Source organism: Rhinopithecus bieti, unplaced genomic scaffold (assembly GCF_001698545.2).
Source record: "Rhinopithecus bieti isolate Rb0 unplaced genomic scaffold, ASM169854v2 scaffold_13029, whole genome shotgun sequence".
Classification (NCBI taxonomy): Eukaryota; Metazoa; Chordata; class Mammalia; order Primates; family Cercopithecidae; genus Rhinopithecus; species Rhinopithecus bieti.
The window spans coordinates 3,683,327-3,707,515 of NW_016807982.1; the positions used below are offsets into that span (position 1 = coordinate 3,683,327).

Genomic DNA, 24,189 nt, shown 5'->3' on the forward strand with positions numbered 1-24,189 from the left:
TGACAGAGCGAGACTCCGTCTCAAAAAAAAAAAAAAAGAAACTCCTTTTCTGCTGTTAGGAATGTCATTTTTATAGTGTTATAGTTGGATAGTATGCCAAGAGGGGGCATATTTCCTTTTAAATAACTTGATGGATATATAATTTACATGCCATAATTCACCCATTTAAAATGTACACCTCAATGGTTTTTAGTATATTTCCAGAGAGGATGTACAGCCATTATTTCAATCTAATTTTAGAACATTTCATCCTCTCAAAAAGAAACCCCATACTCATTAGCAGTCACTGCCCATTACTACCTCCCCACAGTCCTTGCCAACCACTAATCTACTTTCTTTCTCTGTAGATTTGCCTGTTCTGGATCTTTCTTTCTTTGTTTCCTTCTTTCCTTTCTTTTCTTTTCCTTTTTCTTTCTTTTCTTTCCTTTCTTTCCTTCTTTCTTTCTTTTTCCTTTCCTTCCTTTCTCTTTCTTTTCTCTTTCTTTCTTTCTTTCCCTCCCTCCCTTCCTCCTTCCTTTCTTTATTTCCCTTCCTTCCTTCCTTCCTTCCTTCCTTCCTTTCCTTCCTTCCTTCCTTCCTTCTTTCCCTCCCTCCCTGCCTGCCTGCCTGCCTGCCTGCCTGCTTGCTTTCTTTCTTTCTTTCTTTCTTTCTTTCTTTCTTTCTTTCTTTCTTTCTTTCTTTCTTTCTTTCTTTCTTTTCTTTCTTTTCTTTCTTTTCTTTCTTTCTTTTCTTTCTTTCTCTTTTCTTTCGAGACAGAGTCTTGCTCTGTCACCTAGGCTACAGTGCAGTGGCTCGATCACGGCTCACTGCAACCTCCACCTCCTGAGTTCAAGCAGTTCTCCTGCCTCAGCCTCCTGAGTAGCTGGGACTACAGACACCTGCCACCAAGCCTGGTTAATTTTTGTATTTTTAGTAGAGGCGGGATTTCACCATGTTGGCCTGCCTGGGCTCAAACTTGTGACTTCAAATGATCCACCTACCTTGGCCTCCCAAAGTGCTAGGATTACAGGTGTGAGCCACTGCGTCCATCCGGATAGTTCTTATAAATGGAATCATATACCATGTGGCCTTTTGTGACTAGCTTCTTTTTGCATAATGATTTCATGGTTCATTCATGTTGTAGCATGTATCAGTATATTCAGGCACTGCATAACGTTTCAATTACAGACCACATATATGATGGTGGTCCCATAAGATTATAATATCGTATTTTTATTGTACCTTTTTATGTTTAGATACACAAATACCGCTGTGTTACAGTTGCCTACAGTATTCAGTATAGTAGTGTGCTGTACAGGTTTGTAGCCCAGGAGTAATAAGCCATACCATATAGCTTAGTTGTGTAGTAGGCTCTACTGTCTAGGTATGTGTAAGCACACTCTATGGTGTTCACACAACAAAATGATAATGCATTTCCCAGAACATATCCCCATTGTTAAGTGATGCATAACTGTACTTTGTTCCATTGTATGGATATAATACATTTTGTTTATCCATCATTTGATGAACATTTGGGTTGTTGCCATTTTTGGCTACTACAAGTAATGCTGCGATAAACATTCATATGCAGGATTTTGTGTGGACATACATTTTCATTTATTTTGGATATATACCTAAGAGTGATATCATATGATAACTCTATGTTTAACCTTTTGAGAAGCTGCCAGACTCTTTTCCAAAGTGGCTGCACCAGCCAGACATGGTGGCTCACGCCTGTAATCCCAACACTTTGGGAGGCTAAGGCAAAAGGATCTCTTGAGCCTAGGAATTCGACACCAGCCTGAGCATGTAGTGAGACACCATTTCTATTAAAAAGAAAAAAAAAAAGAAGAAGAAAGTGTCTGCACCATTTTACATTCCGACTAGCAGTGTGTGAAGATAAGTTTTCCCACATTCTCACCAATATTTGTTATTATTTGTCTTTTTAAAAATTACAGCCATCCTAGTGGATGTGAAGTTGTATCTCATTGTCGTTTTGACTTGCATTTTCCTGATAACTGATATTGAGCATTTTTTCATATACTTATTGGCCATTTGTATATTTTCTTTGGAGAAATGTCTGTTTAGGTCCTTTGCTAATTTTTTTTTGGGACAGAGTCTTACTCTATTGCCCAGGCTGGAGTGCAGTGGCAGAATCTCAGCTCACTGCAACCTCCACCTCCCAGGTTCAAGCAATTCTCCTGCCTCAGCCTCCCGAGTAGCAGAGACTACAGGTGAACACCACCATGCCTGGCTAAGTTTTGTAGTTTTTAGTAGAGATGGGGTTTCACTATATTGGCCAGGCTGGTCTCAAACCTCTGACCTCAGGTGATTCACCCGCCTCACCCTCCCAAAGTGCTGGGATTACAGGCATGAGCCACTGTGCCTGGCTGCCCATTTTAAATTGGGTTATTTGTCTTTTGTTATTGAGTTATAGAAGTTCATTATGTGTTCTAGATAAAAGTCCCTTATTAGATATATGATTTGCAAAATTTTTCTGTTTATACATGTTGTGTGTTCACTGTCTTGATGGTGTCCTTTGAAGCACAAACTTTTTTTTTTTTTTTTTTTTTGAAACGGAGTCTCGCTCTGTCACCCAGGCTGGAGTGCAGTGGCCGGATCTCAGCTCACTGCAAGCTCCGCCTCCCGGGTTTATGCCATTCTCTCGCCTCAGCCTCCCGAGTAGCTGGGACTACAGGCGCCCGCCATCTCGCCCGGCTAGTTTTTTGTGTTTTTTTAGTAGAGACGGGGTTTCACCGTGTTAGCCAGGATGGTCTCGATCTCCTGACCTCGTGATCCGCCCGTCTCGGCCTCCCAAAGTGCTGGGATTACAGGCTTGAGCCACCGCGCTCGGCCTGAAGCACAAACTTTTTAAATTTTGATGATGTCTAACTTATTTTTTCTTTTGTCGCTTGTGATTTTGTTGTCATATCTATAGAAGGGCATACTTCTGCTTAAAATGATTTAGACGACATACTTCAGAAAACACTACCAGTAAAAACCAAATGGTGTAGTTTTGAGTGTTTAGTGGTCTTGGGGAAACTATTATACAAAATATGTCAGCTAATAAACAAGTTTTATTTTCCTTTTAATCACTTGGAAGATAGGAAAGCTAACAGATGGTAATTATTTCACATCTCGAAATTCTTTTAGAGTGGCGTCTAAATACAATACTAAGTAGAAATTAGCCTTTTGACTAACATTCCGATAATATAGTTGAAATTTGAAGATACTTTCATAAATTAACAAATGTTTACACACAAGGGACTAGTACATAGGTATTTTTACCAACATCTACCTATTTGTGTAGATATAAATTATAATAGCTGTATAGTGTTCTATTGTATGAATGTACCTTGATTTGTTTACTTTAACCTGCTCCAGTTTTTTTGTTAGGTTAACTTAAATCTATTTAAACCATTTATCTGAACTTACCACATGTTTATTCCAAGGTACTATGCTATTGGTACTAGATTTACAGGATATATAGAAATTTAAAGATCATTTTTGGATCTTCTCTATGTTTTCATTAACTGTTTACTCCTGTTTTGTGTCAGGCACTGTGCTAGGTTCTAGCAATAACAAGATAGATAAAACATGATCTCTTTAAAGATTTTAAATTCCATATGGAGTGACAAATTCTGTGATATGCACATTATGTACTGTGATGAAAGAGTAATGATTCCTGCCTTTGGGCAAGGAGGAGGATGTGGTATATTACATGGTATTTGAGCAAAATAGTTGTATCACAAAAGGTACAGTAAAAATATATAATCTTATGGGACCACCATCATGTATATGGTCTGTAATTGACTGAAAAGTTATGCAGCACCTGCTCTACTGATATATGCTACAACATGAAGTTGTCCAGTGTACAGGGAGAAAGAATAATCCATATAGAGAGCATGAGCAAAGGTGTGACATGTTGGTGTAACAGAAACAGGCCAGTATAAATAGAGTAACTAGAGCTGAGTCTGAAAAGTTAGCTCGGGAGTAGGTTATCAAGAATCTTAAATCCATTCTAAGGCTTGTGAATTCAGAAATAGTAGAGAGCCAGTGGAACCTTTTAAGCAAATGAAGAACATCTGTATTTAGGACCATACTTGATGACAGTGTGGTGAATGAGAGATGAGAAAGACTTGAGTCCTGGAGAACATTTAGAAGGCTGTTGTAGTAGTCTAGGTCAGTGGTCTTCAAACCATTGATCACACCTCCTATTAATTAAAACTTGTTTGACCATGTACTAAAAAAATACGTATAGATATAAATGCACACACATTTCAAAAACTATAATTTATTGATGGGTACTACTGTTTTAATATGTAACTATGGAAAAATTAAGGGTGAGAAAGAAAATTTTGAAATAAACTATTTAAAAATATATTTAAATAACTTGAACTTTTCAGATTAATGGTACAAAAAACCCTGACTGAATGTGTGTCACACACTTAAACTATAAAAAGTTGCAGCATGCCAAAAATGAATAAACGAGAAGTCCACTGTTAACTCTTTTTTTGTTTGTTTGTTTAAATTGAGACAGAGTCTCACTCTGTCACCAAGGCTGGAGTGCAGTGGTGTGAACAGGGCTTACTGCAGCCTCGACTTCCTGGGCCCAAGCAATCCTCCCACCTCAGCCTCCATAGTAGCTGGGGCTGTAGGCACATACCACCATGCCTGGCTCATTTTTGTATTTTTTGTAGAAACAGGATTTCGCCATGTTGCCCAGGCTGACCTTGAACTCCTGGTCTCAAGCGATCTGCACACCTCGGCTTCCCAAAGTGTTGGAATTACAGGCGTGAGCCACTGTGTCTGACCTTAACTCTTATGTGTTGCAGAACTCCCGTTACTCTTCTAGGATTCCTGGTGTACCGTGTGTTGCACCTGACCATCTAATATGGAGTAAGTGAAGGCACCAGTATCAATCCATATTCATGAATATTAGTAAATCTTAATTCCTAATTGTTCGATGAAAATTAAATATAAATACATCTAATTTTTCTTCATACTTCAGCATACCCCTTGGCACCTCTGGTACATATTTTTCTGGATTATAGATAATATGTTCAAAGACACAGTGGCAATAATGATGATGGAGGGCATAGATGGAAGATTTAGAAAAAGAATGAGGCAGGGCGCGGTGGCTCAAGCCTGTAATCCCAGCACTTTGGGAGGCCGAGACAGGCGGATCACGAGGTCAGGAGATCGAGACCATCCTGGCTAACACGGTGAAACCCCGTCTCTACTAAAAAATACAAAACTAGCCGGGCGAGGTGGCGGGCGCCTGTAGTCCCAGCTACTCGGGAGGCTGAGGCAGGAGAATGGCGTAAACCCGGGAGGCGGAGCTTGCAGTGAGCTGAGATCCGGCTACTGCACTCCAGTCCGGGTGACAGAGCGAGACTCCGCCTGAAAAAAAAAAAAAAAAGAAAAGAATGAACAATTTAGGTATGTAAGGAAAGGATAGTAATAAGGATGGCTTCATAGTTCCTAGCTTGTGCATTAGTAATGGTTTTAACAGAAATACAGATTCTGAAGGGACCACGTTTTTATATACTAGTTTGAATATTTAGAGGATGAATTGCATAAGAAACATCAAAATGGCAGAAGTTCAGTAGGTTATTGGAAATAAGTGTCTAGCTAAGTGTCAGGTGATAAGTCAAAATGGAGATTGTGATTCATCAGCATGTAGGTGATAGTTAAAAACTGGAGAAGTATGTAAACATAAAACAACTGAGACTAGATCTCTGAGATAATATTATTTCAGGTTTGCCAGTGAAGACACACAGAGATTGAAAAGATAGGAGAACCAGGACAAAGTAGAAGCTATTTCAGAAAAGGCAAGATAAAGATCATGATTTTCTTTCTTTTTGTTTTTTTCTCTTTTGGAGATGGAGTCTCGCTCTGTCGCCCAGGCTGGAGTTCAGTGGCATGATCACGTGATCTGGGCTCACTGTAACCTCCGTCTTGCGGGGTCAAGCAATTCTCCTGTCTCAGCCTCCTGAGTAGCTGGGACTACAGGTGCACGTCACTATGCCTGGCCAATTTTTTTGTATTTTTAGCAGAGATGGGATTTCACTGGGATGCCCAGGCTGGTCTCAAACTCCTGAGCTTAGGCAGTCTGCCCACCTCAGCCTCCCAAAGTGCTAGGATTACAGGCGTGAGCCCCTACACCTGGCCTTAAGGATCATGATTTTCAAGGAACAAAATTTGAGTACAGTGGCAAATGCTAAACAAAGCCAGTCGTGTAAACACTGAAAATTCACCATTACACATGGCTAAGAAGTTGGTAGCCCAGCCTGGCGCAGTGGCTCATGCTTGTAATCCCAGCCCTTTGGGAGGCCAAGGTGGACAGATAACTTGAACCCAAGAGTTTGAGACCAGCCTGGCCAATATGGTGAAACCCCATCTCTACTAAAAATACAAAAATTAGCCGTGCATGGTGGTACACGCCTGTAATCCCAGCTTGGATTACTTGGGAGGCTGAGGTACGAGAATTGCTTGAACCCAGAAGGTGAAGGTTGCAGTAAGCTGAGATCATACCGCTGCACTCCAGCCTGGGCAACAGAGCGAGACTGTCTCAAAAACAAAAAAAAGAAGTCAGTGGCCTGATAAAAAGAATTCACATATGAAATGACTACAAAGATGGTGTGTAGTAAAATGCTCTATATGAGGTGGGCGCAGTGGCTCATGCCTGTAATCCCAGTACTTTGTGAGGCTGAGGCAGGCAGATCACTTGAGGTCAGGAGTTCGAGACCAACCTGGCTAACATGGTGACACCCCGTCTCTACTAAAAATGCAAAAATTAACTGGGCGTGGTGGCAGGCTCTTGTAATCCCAGCTACTGGGGATGCTGAGGCACAAGAATTGCTTGAACCTGGGAGGTGAAGGTTGCAGTGAGCAGAGATTGTGCCACTGCACTCCAGCCTGGGCAACAGAGTGTGACTCCATCTCAAAAAAGCAAAAATGCTCAGTATCGATTTTATATTATAGAGTGTTAAAATTTTGGCCAAGTGCAGTGGCACATGTGAGGCCTATAATTCCAGCACTTTGGGAGGCCAAGGCAGGAGGAGTGCTTGAGGCCAGGATTTCGAGGCCAGCCTGGGCAACATAGGGAGACCCCTTCTGTATGAAAAATGTAAAAATTAGCCAGATATAATGGTGTATACCTATAGTCCTAGCTACTCAGGAGGCTGAGGTGAGGGGATTGCTCACTTCAGGAGGTGGAAGCTGCAGTGAGCCATGATTGAACCACTGCACTCCATCTTCTGGGTGATAGAACAAGATCTGTATCTTTAAAAAAATAAAAAAGTATTAAAAATTTATCCTGACTGGGTGCGGTGGCTCACGCCTGTAATCCCAGCCCTTTGGGAGGCCAAGGCAGGCAGATGACGAGGTCTGGAGTTCGAGACCAGCCTGGCCAACATGGTGAAATCCTGTTTCTACTAAAAATAAAAAAATTAACCAGGCATGGTGGTGCATGTTTGTAATCCCAGCTACCCGGGAGGCTGAGTCAGAAGAATTGCTTGAACCCGAGAGGTAGAGGTTGCAGTGAGTCGAGATCACGCCATTGCACTCCAGTCTAGGTGACAGAGTAAGAGTCCGCATCAAAAAAAAAAAAAAAAATCCATTCTACCCAGCACTTTGGGAGGCCGAGGTGAGCAGATGGATCACTTTAACTCAGGAGTTCAAGACCAGCCTGGGCAACATGGTGAAACCCCATCTCTACAAGAAATACAAAAATTAGCTGGGCATGGTGGCACACTCCTGTGGTTCCAACTACTCGGGAGGTTGAGACAGGCGGATGGCTTGAGCCCAGGAGGCAGAGGTTGCTGTGAGCTGGGATTGCACCACTGCAGTCCAGCCTGGGCGTCAGAGCCAGACCTGGTCTCAAAAAAAACAAGAAAAAAGAAAAAAGATCTAAAATATAATCCCTCTCTTCTCTATTTTGCATACCTTTAAGTTTATCTTGTTGCTAAGTATTTATTGGCTACCTTCTCTGCTAATAACCACAGAGTTACAAAGATAAGTTAGAGATTGGAAGGATACAAAGAGAGACTGCCAGCTGTTTTTGTTGTGTTTTGTAAACCTCTGGATGATTTTGACATTTTGTTATACTTTAGCAATCTTCTTTCTGTCTATACTGTAGTGACACAGTCATTTATTGTAGCCATGGATAATGTCAGTCAACTTTTGGGGAAAATATTCTTTCATGTTATCTTCTGTAGACTAGAATAATATTTTTCATTCTGTCTTTTGAGAGCAGAGAATTAAGAGGTACCTAATAAAGTGAGATGGTGGTGGATCTCTGTAAGCTTACAGTAATTACAACTCACAGGAAAATAATTTGCTTTCCTCTTTTTTACATTAAAGTTTCTCCCTCCTACCATTTTTCTGCTGTATAAGTCAGGTGGTAAAATGGGACTTAATGAAATTACTATTAAATTTTACTTTATAGTCTGTGCACCAGAGCATGATGGAGTCAAAAGAGTTGGTATCAGAATGTAGGAAGTAGTGATTGAGGTAAGGGTAGTAGAATAGGCTGTACCCCTTTAGAAGATCTAATGTATGCAGGTAGATTTCATTTTTGGAGTAATTACCAGTTATTCTTAAGGTTTCTTAAATTCTAGCTTGACGTTCTAAAAAACGCACCACAGTGTAATTCTGCAAGTATTCTTTTCTTCTCAGACTAAGGTTATTAGTGAAAGGAAGCCACTAAAGATTCGTTAGACGTTCTTATCCGTGTTTACTCAGATTTTGTTTCCCAAATTACTTTCCCAATCATTGTTTTAGAAGTTAAAATATTTTATGTATTTTTATTAGTCTAGTTTTACTACTTATGGTAAGCTAAGAACTGGTTTAACAATATACACTTAAATATTTTGCTAAAAGTACTATATTTGAACAAAAGATTCCACTCCTAACCCTGTTGTTATAATAAAAGACTAATGTCATAAAATATAGAGGAAACCCAGTTATCAGTTTATGTTAATTACCAGAATTATTCATTTTTTGTGTTAATTTACTGTATTTTGATGCTAAAACATTGTAGTGTATTCATTTGTTATTTGGAAGACTTCAGTATAATTCTTAAAATATATTTGTGAGATAATTATGCTTAAATTTTAATAGAAAAATATTATACATGTTTGCTTTTTTAATCTCCAAATTATTTTCATTAATATCCTATTTGTTTCCTGAGACTGTTACCTCATTTTATTGATAAACTCAAATCAGAGAGGTTAAATAACTTTCTTAACGACTTACTGACAGAATGGGACTAAAAACTCATGCCTACTTATTTCAGTACTTATATTATCATATATTTTAAAGGTTTCTCAGGTTGGTAGTTTCCCAATTCCAAGTTTCATTGTAATACAATAGCACCTTTGCTACTGTAGCTGACTAGATGGCTTAGGACACTAGATAAATTACTATTTTAAAGAGTTTTTTTCTCTAGTTCTACATGCCTACCTGTTAAAGATTCTAATAAACTACGCTTTTCCATAATATCCTTTAAGATAAGAAATGAGAATTTGCTCTCCCTAGGTTTGTCATTTTGTTAGCTTGCACACTAAAATATGCTGGATGCCTATATTCCCAGTTAATCAGAAGGCCAAGGCAGGAGGATCACTTGAGCCCAAGAGTTCTAGGTTACAGTGAGCTATGATCACATCACTGCACTCGAGTCTGGGCAACAGAGCAAGACCTGGTCTCAAAAAAAAAATTTTTTTTTTTCGCTAAAAGTCTAAATATATGAATCTGGCCAGGCACGGTGGCTCACACGTGTAATCTCAACACGCTGGGAGGCTGAGACAGGAGGATTGCTTGAACCCAGGAGTTCGAGACCAGCATGGGCAACATAGTGAGACCCCATCTCTTTAAAAAAAAAATTCTAAATATATGAATTAATTGCATCATATTAGTGAGAGGTTAAAAAAAATAATAACTCGTGGCCCTCATGAAAGATGACTCTCTTTGTAGCATAGGTTTTGTCAGTTATGAACTTAAAAAACTGTCGAGTGAAAAAATTGACCAGCATACTATAGAATTCCAATACTTTTTCCTTAGGACTCTGAATTAAATTGTCAAATGTAAGTGTAATTATTCATAAGAGTAATATTTAATGCCATGATACGATTTACCGTGATAAAATTTACGACGTTTCATTATTTGGTATTTTTAAAATTAAATTTTACTATAAGAGGGTATCGCAGATATTTCATTTTAATCTTAAATTTGACAGCTCTTTGAACAGTTCTAGCAAAGATGAACTCAGGTACTTTATAAGGTAGTGTAATTTACTTTTGAATAACTGGTGGTTAGAAAATCGTGAAAATTTTGCTCCAAAATCTGTCTAGTGTTCCAACTATTTTTCCTAGTTCTTTCTACTCAGTTTTTCACATGACAATCTATCAAAATAGCCAAAGACTTATTCTGTAATTTTCTTTTGAGTCTTTCCTATTCCAGACTAAAAATCCTTGGTTTGATTTATTTTTACTCATATTACATGATTTTCTATGAGGATTGCCTCCTTCTCGTTATATTTGAATTTTAGGGTCTTACATTTTCACAAATTCAACAGAGTACTCCAAGATGTAAAATGATCTGTTTTAATATATGGTAGGATAGTTACCTGCCTTATTAAGTGGGTTATCTGAGTACTTAAATATATGCAACCTCAGTTTTTTACTTTTGAGGAAGCCACATCATACTGTTAGCTCATTTGGGGCTTGTAGTCATTTAGAGCCCTTTTCCACAGCAGCAGTGGGTAAGTTGAGATTTTCTAATTTGTTCTTATTACAATTGAAGTGTTCAGACGTAAGTGTTTAGGTATTACAGTTACCCTTATTATGTTTCTTCTTCATTTTGTTCATTGTTGCAGTTAGTAGCTTTTAACATACTAATTTATGTTTTTAACATGCTAGTCATGTCCTCCAAGTATATGTTGTTGGAGGTTTCTTAGCCAACAGGTGTTTATTAATTACTTACTGTATGTAGGGCACTAGATATGCTTCCTTTCTGTATGGTATTGATAGTTTTCTAAGGTAGAAAATTATTCCAGTGTTCAAGTATACTTAGAAAAAGTAGGAAACTTACCCTGCCCCATAATAAACACTCTAGTAATAGTGAAAACATATGGTACTGGCCAGGCGTGGTGGCTCACGCCTGTAATCCCAGCACTTTGGGAGGCCGAGGTGGGTGGATCACGAGGTCAGGAGATTGAGACCATCCTGGCTAACACGGTGAAACCCCATCTCTACTAAAAATACAAAAAATTAGCTGGGCGTGGTAGCAGGTGCCTGTAGTCACAGCTACTCGGGGGGCTGAGGCAGGAGAATGGCATGAACCCAGGAGGCGGAGCTGCAGTGATACAAGATCTCGCCACTGCACTGCAGCCTGGGTGACAGAGCGAGACTCCGTCTCAAAAAAAAAGAAGAAAACATATGGTACTGGCACAAGAACAGACAAACAGAACACTGGGACAGTATAGAGAACTCAGATTGATTTATATATGAGAAGTGAATGAGATAAAAATGCCATTACAAATTGATTAGTTAAGTATAAGCTTGATTTAGTAGGTGGCATGAAGAAACCTGCTCACTAGATGGAGTTAAATAAAATTGGGTCCTTGCTGTTTATAAAGAAGAACCAAAATAATGTAGACAAAACTATAAAGTTAATAAAACATGATTTATCTTTGTGACTTAGTATTAGGAAAGTATTTCTTAATACCTCAAAAGCTTGAAGTCATAAGGGAAATTTAATTTGATGAAGTTCTCAAATTCATTAGTAATAAGAGAAGTCTAAATTAAAACATTCTTTTAGTTTATACCGATTAGGCTAACAAAAATTAGAAAGCAAAGCTAGATAATGCTACATACTGGCTGGACACGGGGAAATAGGAGCCTCAAGGAGTGCCGATTAGTGTAGTCAGTCTTGAGAACAATTTGACAATTCATCATTTTCTTGATAAGATTCACTTTGACCTAACAGTCTGTTTCTGGGTCTATAAGCAGAGATTAATTCTCACATGGGTTCGTAAGGGGACATGTAAGGAGATAATTCATTTCAACATTGTTTTTGATGACTGGCAATTAAAGATACTGTGAATCTGCAATGCTGCGGGAGTGGATAGACAACATGTGGAGTACTTTGCATCAATCAGAAACAATGAACCAAGTCACTGAAATTGTGTACAACCAGTTTTTTACAGATAAATCTTTTAAAAATAATAAAAATAGATATACTATAATAAATATACCACAACAAGCAACATCAATAGGTTTTAAAACATCTAATGCAGAGGGTAAAAGTAGGAAAACATAGAAATAGAAGAATGTTTGTCAAACAAATTAGAATAACTTCCTGGGAAGGGGAATGGGGATAGGATATAGAGATGGAAAGAAATGAATCAGTTAGAAGAGAGGTATTAATACAGATGATGATACACACTGTGAACTGAGGAGTATGATTAAATATTTTGTACCTGGCCGGGCGCGGTGGCTCAAGCCTGTAATCCCAGCACTTTGGGAGGCCGAGACGGGCGGATCACGAGGTCAGGAGATCGAGACCATCCTGGCTAACACTGTGAAACCCCGTCTCTACTCTAAAAAATACAAAAAACTAGCCTGGTGAGGTGGCGGGCGCCTGTAGTCCCAGCTACTCGGGAGGCTGAGGCAGGAGAATGGCGTAAACCCGGGAGGCGGAGCTTGCAGTGAGCTGAGATCCGGCCACTGCACTCCAGCCGGGCGACAGAGCGAGACTCCGTCTCAAAAAAAAAAAAAAAAATTTGTACCTGAGGAATAAAAGTGGGACTTGGGAACTTATTTAACAGTGAATGTAAATTGGGTTGGAGTTTAAAAAAAAAAGACTAAGAACATAAAAAAGAAACTTAAAATAATCTAGGTACGAGGACATGAGGATTTTCTTTAGGATTGTGGAAATTGGGAATGGAAAGTAAAGAACTGGTATAAGAAATACTGCAAAGACATGGTGTCAACAACCAGTTGGGTGAAGAGATGAGCCAAGTTTTGAATCTGGGTAACTGGGAAGATGGAGATACTATTAATTAAAGAGGAGTAGCAAACAGAAGATAACCACATTTAACTCTGACGAGATGTGTTGAATTCAGCCTAAGATACATTCCATTGGAAGTTCCAGCATTTCATTGAGATAGGTTATTCACTGTTAGAGCATTTATTGAGGATATACTATGTGTTAGGCATCAAAGCAGGATATATATGTATTTTTTTTGCCAAAATTGTAGCAAAAAATTGTATATGTGTATGTATATATCCTGCTTTGATATGTAAGTATACATTTATGTATGAACATATGTATATATATATTTATTTTAAGTTCAGAGGTATATGTACAGGTTTGTTATATAGGTAAATTTGTGTCACAGGGGTTTATTGTCACCCAGGTATTAAGCCTAGTACCCGTTAGTTATTTTTCCTGATACGCTCCCTCCTCCCACCCTCCACCCTCTGGTAGACCCCAGTGTCTATAGTTCTCCTCTGTGGGTCCATATGTTCTCATCATTTAGCTCCCACTTATTAAGTGAGAGCATGCGGTATTTGGGTTTCTATTCCTGCGATAATTTGCTAAGGATAACGGCCTCTAGCTCCATACATGTTCTGCAGAGTACATTATCTTATTCTTTTTTGTGACTGCATAGTATTCCTTGGTGTATATGTACCACATTTTCTTAATCCAGTGTACCATTGATGGGCATTTACGTTGATTCCATGTCTTTGCTATTCTGAATAGTGCTGCAATGAACATACACATGCATATATCTTTATGATAGAAAAATTTATATTTCTTTGGGTATATACCTAGTAACGGGATTGCTGGGTTAAATGGTAGTTCTGTTTTTACATCTTTGAGGAATTGCCACATTGCTTTCCACAATGGTTGAACAAATTTACACTCTCACCAACAGTGTGTATACATTCCATTTTCTCCACAACCTTGCCAACGTCTCATGTTTTGACGTTTTAATAGTAGCTATTCTCACTGGCATGAGATTGTATCTCATTGTGGTTTTGATTCGTATTTCTCTAATGATCAGTAATGTTGAGCATTTTTTCATATGCTTGTTGGCTGCATGTATGTCTTCTTTTGAAGTGTCTGTTCATGTCCTTTGCCCTCTTCTTGATGTTTTTTTTTTTTTCTTGTAAATCTGTTTAAGTTAAAGCAGGATATTTTTTATTCCTAACATGTTTTGGTCCTGCTATTTCAGTCTCCTCCATTTTGATCCTTAGAGTGATTTGGTTGGGTTTCCCAGAATTGGTAAGGTTGAAATTATACCAGGTTACTGTTGTGTAAAAAAAAAAAAAAATGACAGAATGGTTAAAACATCCCAAAAAATTAGATCTGTAAAATTTCACGTAAGAAACCAGCACCTTAGGAGGCTAAGGCGGGCGGATCACCAGGTCAGGAGTTCAAGACCAGCCTGGCCAATATGGTGAAACCCCGTCTCTACTAAAAGTACAAAAATTAGCTGGACGTGATGGCGCGCGCCTGTAATCCCAGCTACTTGGGCGGCTGAGGCAGGAGAATTGCTTGAACCCGGGAGGCGGAGGTTGCAGTGAGCCGAGATCGCACCACTGCATTCCATCCTGGGTGACAGAGCAAGACACTGTCTCAAAAAAAAAAAAGGAAAGGAAAGAAAAGAAAAGAAAAGAAAGAAACCAGATTTAGTAATAATGGCCACAAAGGAAAACTTAAAATGGCAGAAAATCATTGAAATTTGCTTTGAACTAAAAAATGAATAGGTGAATCAAGTATTTGTTGTAAAATTTACTCTAGAAGAGACTTGATACTGTTTTCAGTAGTTCCAGTAAAACAAAATTGAAAAGGGTGGAAAAAAATAGAAACTTTGTGCCATGTAGAAAATCACTCTGGGTATCAAGTCAGCTTGATGTTTTTGTTGTTCCAGAAAATGCTGGGTTCCTGCCCCACTTAACTGAGTTAGATTTGAGTTTTGTTTTTTGTTTTTTTTTTGAGACAGAGTTTCGCTCTTGTTGCCCAGGCAGGAGTTCAATGGCGTGATCTCGGCTCACAACAACCTCCACCTCCTGGGTTCAAGCGATTCTCCTGCCTCAGCCTCCCAAGTAGCTGGGACTGCAGGCATGCACCACTGTGCCTGGCTAATTTTGAATTTTTGGTAGAGACAGGGTTTCTCCGTGTTGGTCAGGCTGGTCTTGAACTCCCGACCTCAGATGATCCACCCGCCTTGCCCTCCTAAAGTGCTGGGATTGCAGGCATGAACCACTGTGCCTGGCCTTGAATCTTTTAAATTAGTTTTACGTTATATCAGTACTATGTGAATACATTCTCATTGTAATATATTTAGATTTTATAAACAAAATAAAAGCGACCCAGAGGTAACCACCATTTGGAATATATCCTTTCAGGTATCTTTACTCTGCTTTTACAAATGTGTGTACAAAAAATAAATGTTGATTTGTGAAAAATTGGTATTCCCTATATAGTCTGTAAGCTTTAAATATATAAGTCTTGAATATCTTTCTATGTCAGTTACATTGGATCAAATGTTTGCTGGGTAAAAATGGAGGTTTTATGATATCTTTACTAGCTAGGTACTATAAGGATGGGAGAAGAAAGGAATACAGGTATGTTTGCTGCTCTCAAGAGGCTCACAGAAGAATTGAAATATATTATCATTATAATAGAGAAAGTGTTTTAATAGAGATATGTACTAGGTGCTTTTTTAGTACAGAGGAAAGAATATCTACTCTTGGAGAAAGAAGTGAATATGTTAGGGAGTGCTTAGAGATGGTGAAAGAGATTTTGAATCAGTTTCTAAGAATATTTTGCAGGTCAAATGTGTCCTGGAATTAAGTAATATGCTCGCTTCATTCATTCTTCTCTGTCTAGTGAAATGTATGCCATCTTTTGGCAATAATCAATCTTTTTGGTGTCTTAAGCCAGGGTTCTAAAAGCAAAATCTTTATCATATTTGAGTGTCTTTTAGAATTTTGACAGCCTTAAACAGTGGCAGCAATTACTTCTGTTAATATTTTTGTATTTCATCTTGCAGAGGATTATGTGAATGTATTGTTTCCCTTCTTTAGGGAGGTGGTTGACTCAATGGTTCAGCATTTTAAAGTAACTATATTTGGAGACCGTAGACCAGTTTATGATGGAAAAAGAAGTCTTTACACCGCCAATCCACTTCCTGTGGCAACTACAGGGGTAAGATATGCATTTCTGTGTTGGAAAGGTATATTTTTGAAGTGTCTCATTTTACACGCATTTATTACCATTTTTATTACAATCCATATGTATGTGAGTATTTATCACTGATTGTTTTTAACTTTTTGTTTTGAAATAATTTCAAACTTACAGAAAAGTTGCAGGAATCATGCAGAGAACTCTCATACACCCTTTACCTAGATTCACTGAGGTTCTAAACATTTCCACATTTGTTTTATTTTTTTTCTTTCTCTCTTGTATATATATACTTATTTTTTCCTGAACCATTCACAAGTAGATTGCATATACCATGCCCCATTAATATTTATTTTATTTTATTTATTTATTTTGAGACAGGGTCTCGCTTTGTCATCTAGGTTGGAGTGCAGTGGTGTGATTTCGGCTCACTGCAACCTCCTCCTCCCAGATTCAAGCGATTCTTGTGCCTCATCCTCCTGAGTAGCTGGGATTACAGACACGTGATACCGCTCTTGGCTAATTTTTTGTATTTCTAGTAGAGACAAGGTTTGCCATGTTGGCCATACTGGTCTCAAACTTGACCTCAAGTAATCCACCCAGCTCAGCCTCCCAAAGTTCTGGGATTTTGGGAACGCCACCATGTTTGGCCAGTATTTAATACTTGAATGTATATTCCTAAGAACAATGATAAAAACCCTTGTACAGTTATCAGGTTCATTAAATTTAACATTGATATGATACTCTTATTTAAGCAACAATACAAATTCCAGTTTTACCAATTTTTCCAATGATGCCCTTTAGTATTTTTTCCCCCTCTGTTACAGAATCCAATCCAAGATCATGATACAAATACCATGTCTTTCTTTCCCCAGCCTTTTTTTTTCTTTCATGACAGTAACATTGTTGAAGATTATAGGCAAGTTATTTTGTAGAATGTCCCCCAGTCTGGGTTTGTCTGATACTTCCCCTTGATTACATTCTGGTTATGCATTATTGGCAGGAATATTATATAACCATTTTTCCTTATCAGTGCGTCATATCAGGAAGCACACAGTATGTATTTGTTCCATTATTGGTAATTATTGGTGATGTTAACTTTGGTCAGTTGATTAAATTGATGTCTGCCAGTTTTCTCCTATTGGGGTATTCTTTTTCTCCTTGTAGTTAATAAGCATCTTGTAGGGAGATTCTTTTTGTAATTGTGATAAAACATATGTAACATAAAATTTACTGTCTTAACCATTTTAAGGAACATTTCAGTGGTATTAAGCACATTTACATTGTTGTATAATTGTTATCACCATCCATCCCCAGAATTGTCTTTATCTTACAAAACTGAAACTCCATATCCATTAAACAGTATCCGTTGCTCCCTCCCCTCAGCCTTGGCAACCACCATAGTACTTTCTGTCTCTGAATTTGACTATTCTGGGTTCCTCATATAAGTGAAATCATAGATTGTTTGTCTTTTTATGACTGGCTTATTTCACAGTTTATCCACATTTTTGCATGTATTAGAATCTCCTTTTCAAGGCTGAATAATATTCCATTGTATATATATAACACATTTGGTTTATCTTTTCATGCATCAGTGGACCCCTTTTGGCTACTGCAAATAATCCTGCTGTGAACATAGATGTAAAAATGTTGAACTCTGCTTTCAGTTCTTTAGATATATACCCAGAAGTAAATTGCCAGGTCATGTGATAATTATTAATTTTTTGAGAATCTGCTATATTGTTTTCCAGAATGGCTGCATCATTTTACATTCCCACCAACAGTGAACAAGAGTTCCAAACTCTCACTTCCATGCCAACACTTGTTTTCTGTTTTTTGTTTTGTTTTGTTTTCTAATAGTAGCCATCCTAATGGGCGTGAGATGATATCTCATTGTGGTTTTGATTTGCATGTCCCCCAACAATTAGTGATGTTGAGTATAACTTTGTAGGCTTATTGGCCATTTGTATATCTTCTTTGGAGAAATGTGTAGTCAAGTCTGTTGCCCGTTTTTTGAACTGAGTTGTTTTTTGGAGTTTTGGGTAGTGAGTTGTAGGAGTTCTTTATTTTTAGATTTTTTGTTTTTTTAGCTAAAGTGATGAATACCATTGTAGGAGTTCTTTATATATATTCTGGATATTAATTTCTATATTCTGGATATTAACTATTTATATTCTGGACATTAACTTCTTGTCAGATACATAATTTGCAAACCTTTTCTTACATTTCGCAGATTGCCTTTTCACTCTGTTGATTGCATCTGTTGATACACAGAAGTTTTTAATTTTGAATGGGAAATACTTTTAAGGATCCTGTTGTTCATTAGATTTTGATTATTCTTGCTTGGCAATTGATTATTCTTGCTTGAAAGGATTATTACTATGTAGAAGTGATGATTTTCTAATTCTGTCATTCCTTCTCCATATATTCATTAATCTGCTGTAAGGGAGAATTATTTTTTTTTACTCTGTTTATTGATTTCACTGCCCAGATTGTCCCAGATTTGGCCGGTGGGAACTCTTTTAAGCTGACTCCTGTGTCCTTTTGAAATGACACTTTTTGGGGAATACAGTCCTGCATCACCTAAAACAATGAGGATATGCTCTGAGAAATGTGTCCTTGGGCAATTTTGTCATTGTGCTATCATCACATAATATACTTACACAAACCTAAGTGGTATAGCTTTCTACATACCTACACCATATAATATGGCTCATTGTCGCTATAAACCTATATAGGATGTTACTATGCTGAATGCTGTAGGCACTTGTAAGACAATGGTAAATATTTGTGTATCTAAACGTATCTAAATATAGAAAAGGTGCAGTAAAAATACATTGTAAAAGATTGTTTAAATGGTACACCTGTATAAGGCAGCTTCAGTATAATCTAATGGGACCACCGTGTATGTGTGGTCCATTGTTGACCAAAAATCGTTATGTGGTGCATGACCCTACTTCATTACTTTCTGGCACAAGATGTTCCTGGTTTATTTTATGTTTTCTCTGCTGCAGTCCTGCAACTAACCATTTCTCTGAGGATCTCTGGTTTCTTTTAGTTGGCAAACGCAATTTTGAAATGAAAATCTGGGTATTGGTATGTTCACTGCTGCTGGGGTATATGTGCTTCTAAGCCCTTTCAATGGATAGAGGTAGGAAATATATAGAAAGTAGATAAATAAATAAAACAGACAACAAAAACATATTACATTTTATATGGTAAATCTGACACACACATATATATATAGGAAATCATGAGTTCACACTTGATTCTTCCAATTCCAGTCTATACTCCATGGGATTTTTCCTTTCCTCACTCCATTCCATATCTGTATCTTTCTTCTTTAGATTCCTGGCTCCTCAAAGCATCACCACTCCTTCTCATTTGCTCAGTCCTACAGTACATATAAAATAGTTTGTGAATTACTGTACTCAGACCACTACAGAACAGAAACCTGCTAATGAATTCAAGGCTTTATTTTGTATGCAATTCTTCTAAATCCACCCTTTCTCTACCCCTGGAATGAAGACTGTCGGCAGTATACATACTGTGTTCAAGAGTTACTTGAATTAGTGCTTCCTTTTTCTTTTCTTTCAATGTGGTAATGTTATTTATTTGAAATTTATTTGGGTTCATTTGATTCTGTTTATGATATTCTGTTTTAATTTTTCCTTCCATTTTTATTTATTTATTTATTTAGACAGGGTCTCGCTCTGTAACCCAGGCTGGAGTTCATTGGCACACTCACGGCTCACTGCAGCCTCAACGTCTCAGGCTCAAACGATCCTACTACCTCAGCCTCCCAAGCAGCTGATGTACACCACCACACCTGGCTAATTTAATTTTTTGTAGAGACTAGGTCTTGCTCTGTTGCCTAGGTTGGTTTAAAATTCCCTGGCTCAAGCAGTCCTCCTGCCTTAGCATCCCAAGGTGCTGGGATTACAGGAGTAAATTTTTTTTTTTTTTTTTTTTTTTGAGACGGAGTCTCACTCTGTTGCCCAGGCTAGAGTGCGGTGATGCAATCTTGGCTCACTGCACCCTCTGCCTCCTGAGTTCAAATAATTCTTGTGCCTCAGCCTCCCAAGTAGCTGGGATTACAGACGTGCCACCACGCCCGGCTAATTCTGTATTTTTAGTAGAGGCGGGCTTTCACCATGTTGGCCAAGCTGGTCTCGAACTCCTGACCTCAAGTGATCCGCCTGCCTCGGCCTCCCAAAGTGCTGGGATTACATGCGTGAGCCACTGCGCCTGGCCTTTTTTTTTTTATGTAGAATTTTAATATGCTTCCAAATGTCAAAATTATACCAAAACGTGTACTCAGAATTGTTCTGTCCTTATTTTTCCAGTCCATTCCCTCCCATCCTTTGAAAGTAACTAGTTTCTTTGTTTCTGGTTCACACTTCCTATGTTTCTTTTTGCAGAAGTAAGCAGACATGTGAATATTTTCCTCCTTACTCACACAAAAGTTGTCATAGTATTTGTAATCTTTTGTACTTTGCTTTTTTCACTTAATAGTATAGCTTGGAAATTTATTCCATGGCAGTTTCAAGAGGTTTTCCTCATTCTTTTTCATAGCTGCATAAATGTTAGAGCATTTAGGGTAGTTTCCAGTATTTTGCAATGACACATAATGCTGGCGTGAGTAACTGTGTTATTTAAATTTTATCGACAAAAAAAATAAAATAAATGGTATATTTTAGTCTATTGACTTTTTTATTTTTGCCATGTTTTCTCTTAGAATTTTTTATAAGTTAAATCTAAAATAATTGTATTTATCATTTTCAGCATTTACCAGTTGACTGTTTTCCCATCAACAGGTAGATTTAGACGTTACTTTACCTGGGGAAGGTGGAAAAGATCGACCTTTTAAGGTGTCAATCAAATTTGTCTCTCGGGTGAGTTGGCATCTACTGCATGAAGTACTGACAGGACGGACCTTGCCTGAGCCACTGGAATTAGACAAGCCAATCAGCACTAACCCTGTCCATGCCGTTGATGTGGTGCTACGACATCTGCCCTCCATGAAGTGGGTGCTTCTGCTTTTTTTTCTGTTTAGATTTTAAACTCCCAAGAATGAATTGTGCAGGCTTCTCTTGGTTAAACCTTTATTTGCAGTATATTTTGATTGTTCAACTGAAATGTTGAACAAGAATAGCATCAATACAAATTCATTGACAGGAGTACGTTACAGAAAATTATCTGGCTTTTGCAAGTAACTGTACATCATTAGCTTAGCTAATCTCATGAATAATTTTATAGAAAAAATCTCACCCTTTCTCTTAGGATCTAAAAGTCTTAACAGATCTATTTTCAGATGTATTTCTTTAGTTATATTATCTTGCTTTAAAAGTAATTTCACTGTTTATACAACAATATCAAATCGTGTTGAATTGCTTTTCTTAATAATCCTAGGACCTCACATGTGTAGGGTGTGCTCCTGTGTGTGACCGCATGTGTACCCATGTATTTTTTATTGTTTCGTTGGGTTTTTTTTGAGACATGGTCTCACACTGGCGCCCAGGCTGTAGTGCAGTGGCACAATCATGGCTCACTGCAGCCTCAACCTCCCAGGCCTAAGCAATCCTCCTACCTCAGCCTTCTGAGTAGCTGGGACCACAGGCATGCACCATCACACCTGGCTAATTTAAATTTTTTTTTTTTTTTCTTGTAGAGATGGAATCTCCCTATGTTGCCCAGGCTGGTTTCAAACTCCTGGACTCAAGTGATCCTCTCACCTTAACCTCCCAAAGTGCTCGGATTACAGGTGTAAGCCCCCACACCTGACTCAGTATGTTTTTTTTTAAAGAAAAATAGTATGTCTTGCAAACACCTTTATAGAAATAGCTTTTGTTCAATGATTGTTTACTTGTTAACATTTTAAGGTTGGAACTGTTAACTTTTAACACCTATTTTAAGAAATTATTTTAGATAAAATTCATTCATATTTCAACCAACAGTTTTGAGAAAGGAAAATTTAAGTAGATTTTTTTCCGTTTAGAGTAGGTACTTTTGCTTTATCAAATTTGGAACATGTTTAGTTTCATACATTCATAATGATAAGCATCATTATGATAAGTTAATTGTGCTTTAGTCTCCCCTTTTCTGCAGATTTAAATACTTGTATGAGAAGGAAAGGATTGAACATGCCATTTTAATTTTTATAGATACACGCCTGTGGGGCGTTCATTTTTCTCTGCTCCAGAAGGATATGACCACCCTCTGGGAGGAGGCAGGGAAGTGTGGTTTGGATTCCATCAGTCTGTTCGGCCTGCCATGTGGAAAATGATGCTTAATATTGATGGTAAGGGAACTAAAGCCATATTCTGTATTGGGTGGTAGACTTCTATATGATGTGTGTACATAAATTTTATATATAATTATACATACCGGTATCTCGAAGTAATATTTGGACATGTATTATGATCTACTAGAAAAACCTTTATATTTTTATTACATTTCATTTAGAAAGCCTGTAGAACTTACCTTGGAATGCTGCTAAACATGAAGCAAGCACATGAAGACAGATTTAAAAGCCCTGACAATTATCTGAGCAATCTTCTATTATAACTCACTTTTGCCCTTGTAACTCTAAGCTAACATTTTATTATGAAATATATATTTTAAGAAAGATAATTCTGTTGAGCATGGTGACCCCCAGATGTTATACCTACTGCTGGTCTTAATGTGATGCTAATTGCATTCTTGTTTTTAGGTGTTTTCTTACAAAATATTTTCAAACTTATATAAAAGCAGAGAGAACAGTATGATGAACTACCACATAGGTAGCCATTACTCAGATTGTCAGAATTTTTCTACCTTTGCGTAATCCGAGTACATTTCTTCTTCTACAGTAGTGTTTTTAAATCAAATCCCAGACGGCATGTTATTTTGTCCCTACTACTTCAATGTGTACCTCTAAAACTATGGATATTTTCTTATTGCAGCAATGTCATTATTATATGTAGGAAAATTATAAACAAGCATTTATTTGTACCCTCCTATACCTGTCCATAATCAGATTTCCCTGATTGTCTGAAATATGCCTTTTTCTAGTTAGCTGGTTCTAATCAGAAGCGAAACAAGATCCACACATCACATTTGATTATTATGCCTTTTTCGATCTAGTAGTCCCACTTCCTTCCTTGTTTTCTTGTTTCTTTATGCCATTGACGTTTTACAAGAACTTGGTCACTTGTTCTGTAGAATATATTCAAATCTGATTTTGTCTTTTTGTTTTCTTGTGTTATTACCTTGTTCCTCTATCCCCTATATTTTCTGAAAATAAAAGCTTAGAAGTTTCATTCCATTCTGGTTCAAAATGCTTACAAGTGCTTTGTGTTGTGTCATATTAGGAAACACAGTATCTAGTGGTCCCAATTTTAGTGATGCAAAAATCAGTCTCTAGGTTCAGAGATTAATCAGTAGATTCAGATATCTTCCATTGTAAATTTCTTAATTAACTTTTGAATTGCTAATGTTCTGTTCACTGATCATTGTGACCCAAATTATTTATTTCACTAGGGATTACGAACTGATAAATTTTCTGTTACTCTTTTTGCATTAGGATTTGCATTAAAATTTGCATGAAATTTTTCTGTGGAAAAGCTCCATGTCCTGTTGATAATTCGTAAATGTTTGAAAGCTTTCTTGCTTTCAGACACAGCAGGATATTCCTTTCTCATCTTATATTTCTTGCCCAGTACCTGAAATTAGACAATCCTCCAAGGATCCCTGGATCCTTCCAGATCAGGGCATAGTTTCCTCACTTTTTCAGCTGCACCTACCATTGTGCAATATGTGATTGAGGAGGGGATATATTTAACTAGTTTTCTTTAGATGTATACTAGGGTTATTTTTAACTATTTTCTATTTCACATTATTTTATGTATATTAAGATATGTCTGTAAGATAAATTCCTGGAGGTTAGACTGATGAGTTAAGGGCAAATGTATTAATATTTGTAATTTGTATCATTATTGCCAGATTGCACTCCATAGAGATTGTAAATGC

The 24,189-nt window shown here is 37.6% G+C and overlaps 1 protein-coding gene across 2 annotated transcripts in view; it reads left to right on the forward strand.

Annotated features, from left to right (window-relative positions):
* The window catches only part of AGO3 (argonaute RISC catalytic component 3), a 129,996-nt gene that overhangs the window by 20,291 nt on the left and 85,516 nt on the right, over positions 1–24,189 (forward strand). Inside the window, exons 3-5 of one of the 2 annotated variants that reach the window (XM_017884480.1) lie at positions 16,083–16,203; positions 20,997–21,205; positions 22,344–22,480. In XM_017884480.1, the coding sequence (XP_017739969.1) occupies positions 16,083–16,203; positions 20,997–21,205; positions 22,344–22,480 (467 nt within the window). Of the gene's footprint in view, positions 1–16,082; positions 16,204–20,996; positions 21,206–22,343; positions 22,481–24,189 lie in introns of those variants that run through there. The other variant, XM_017884481.1, reaches the window with a different exon arrangement.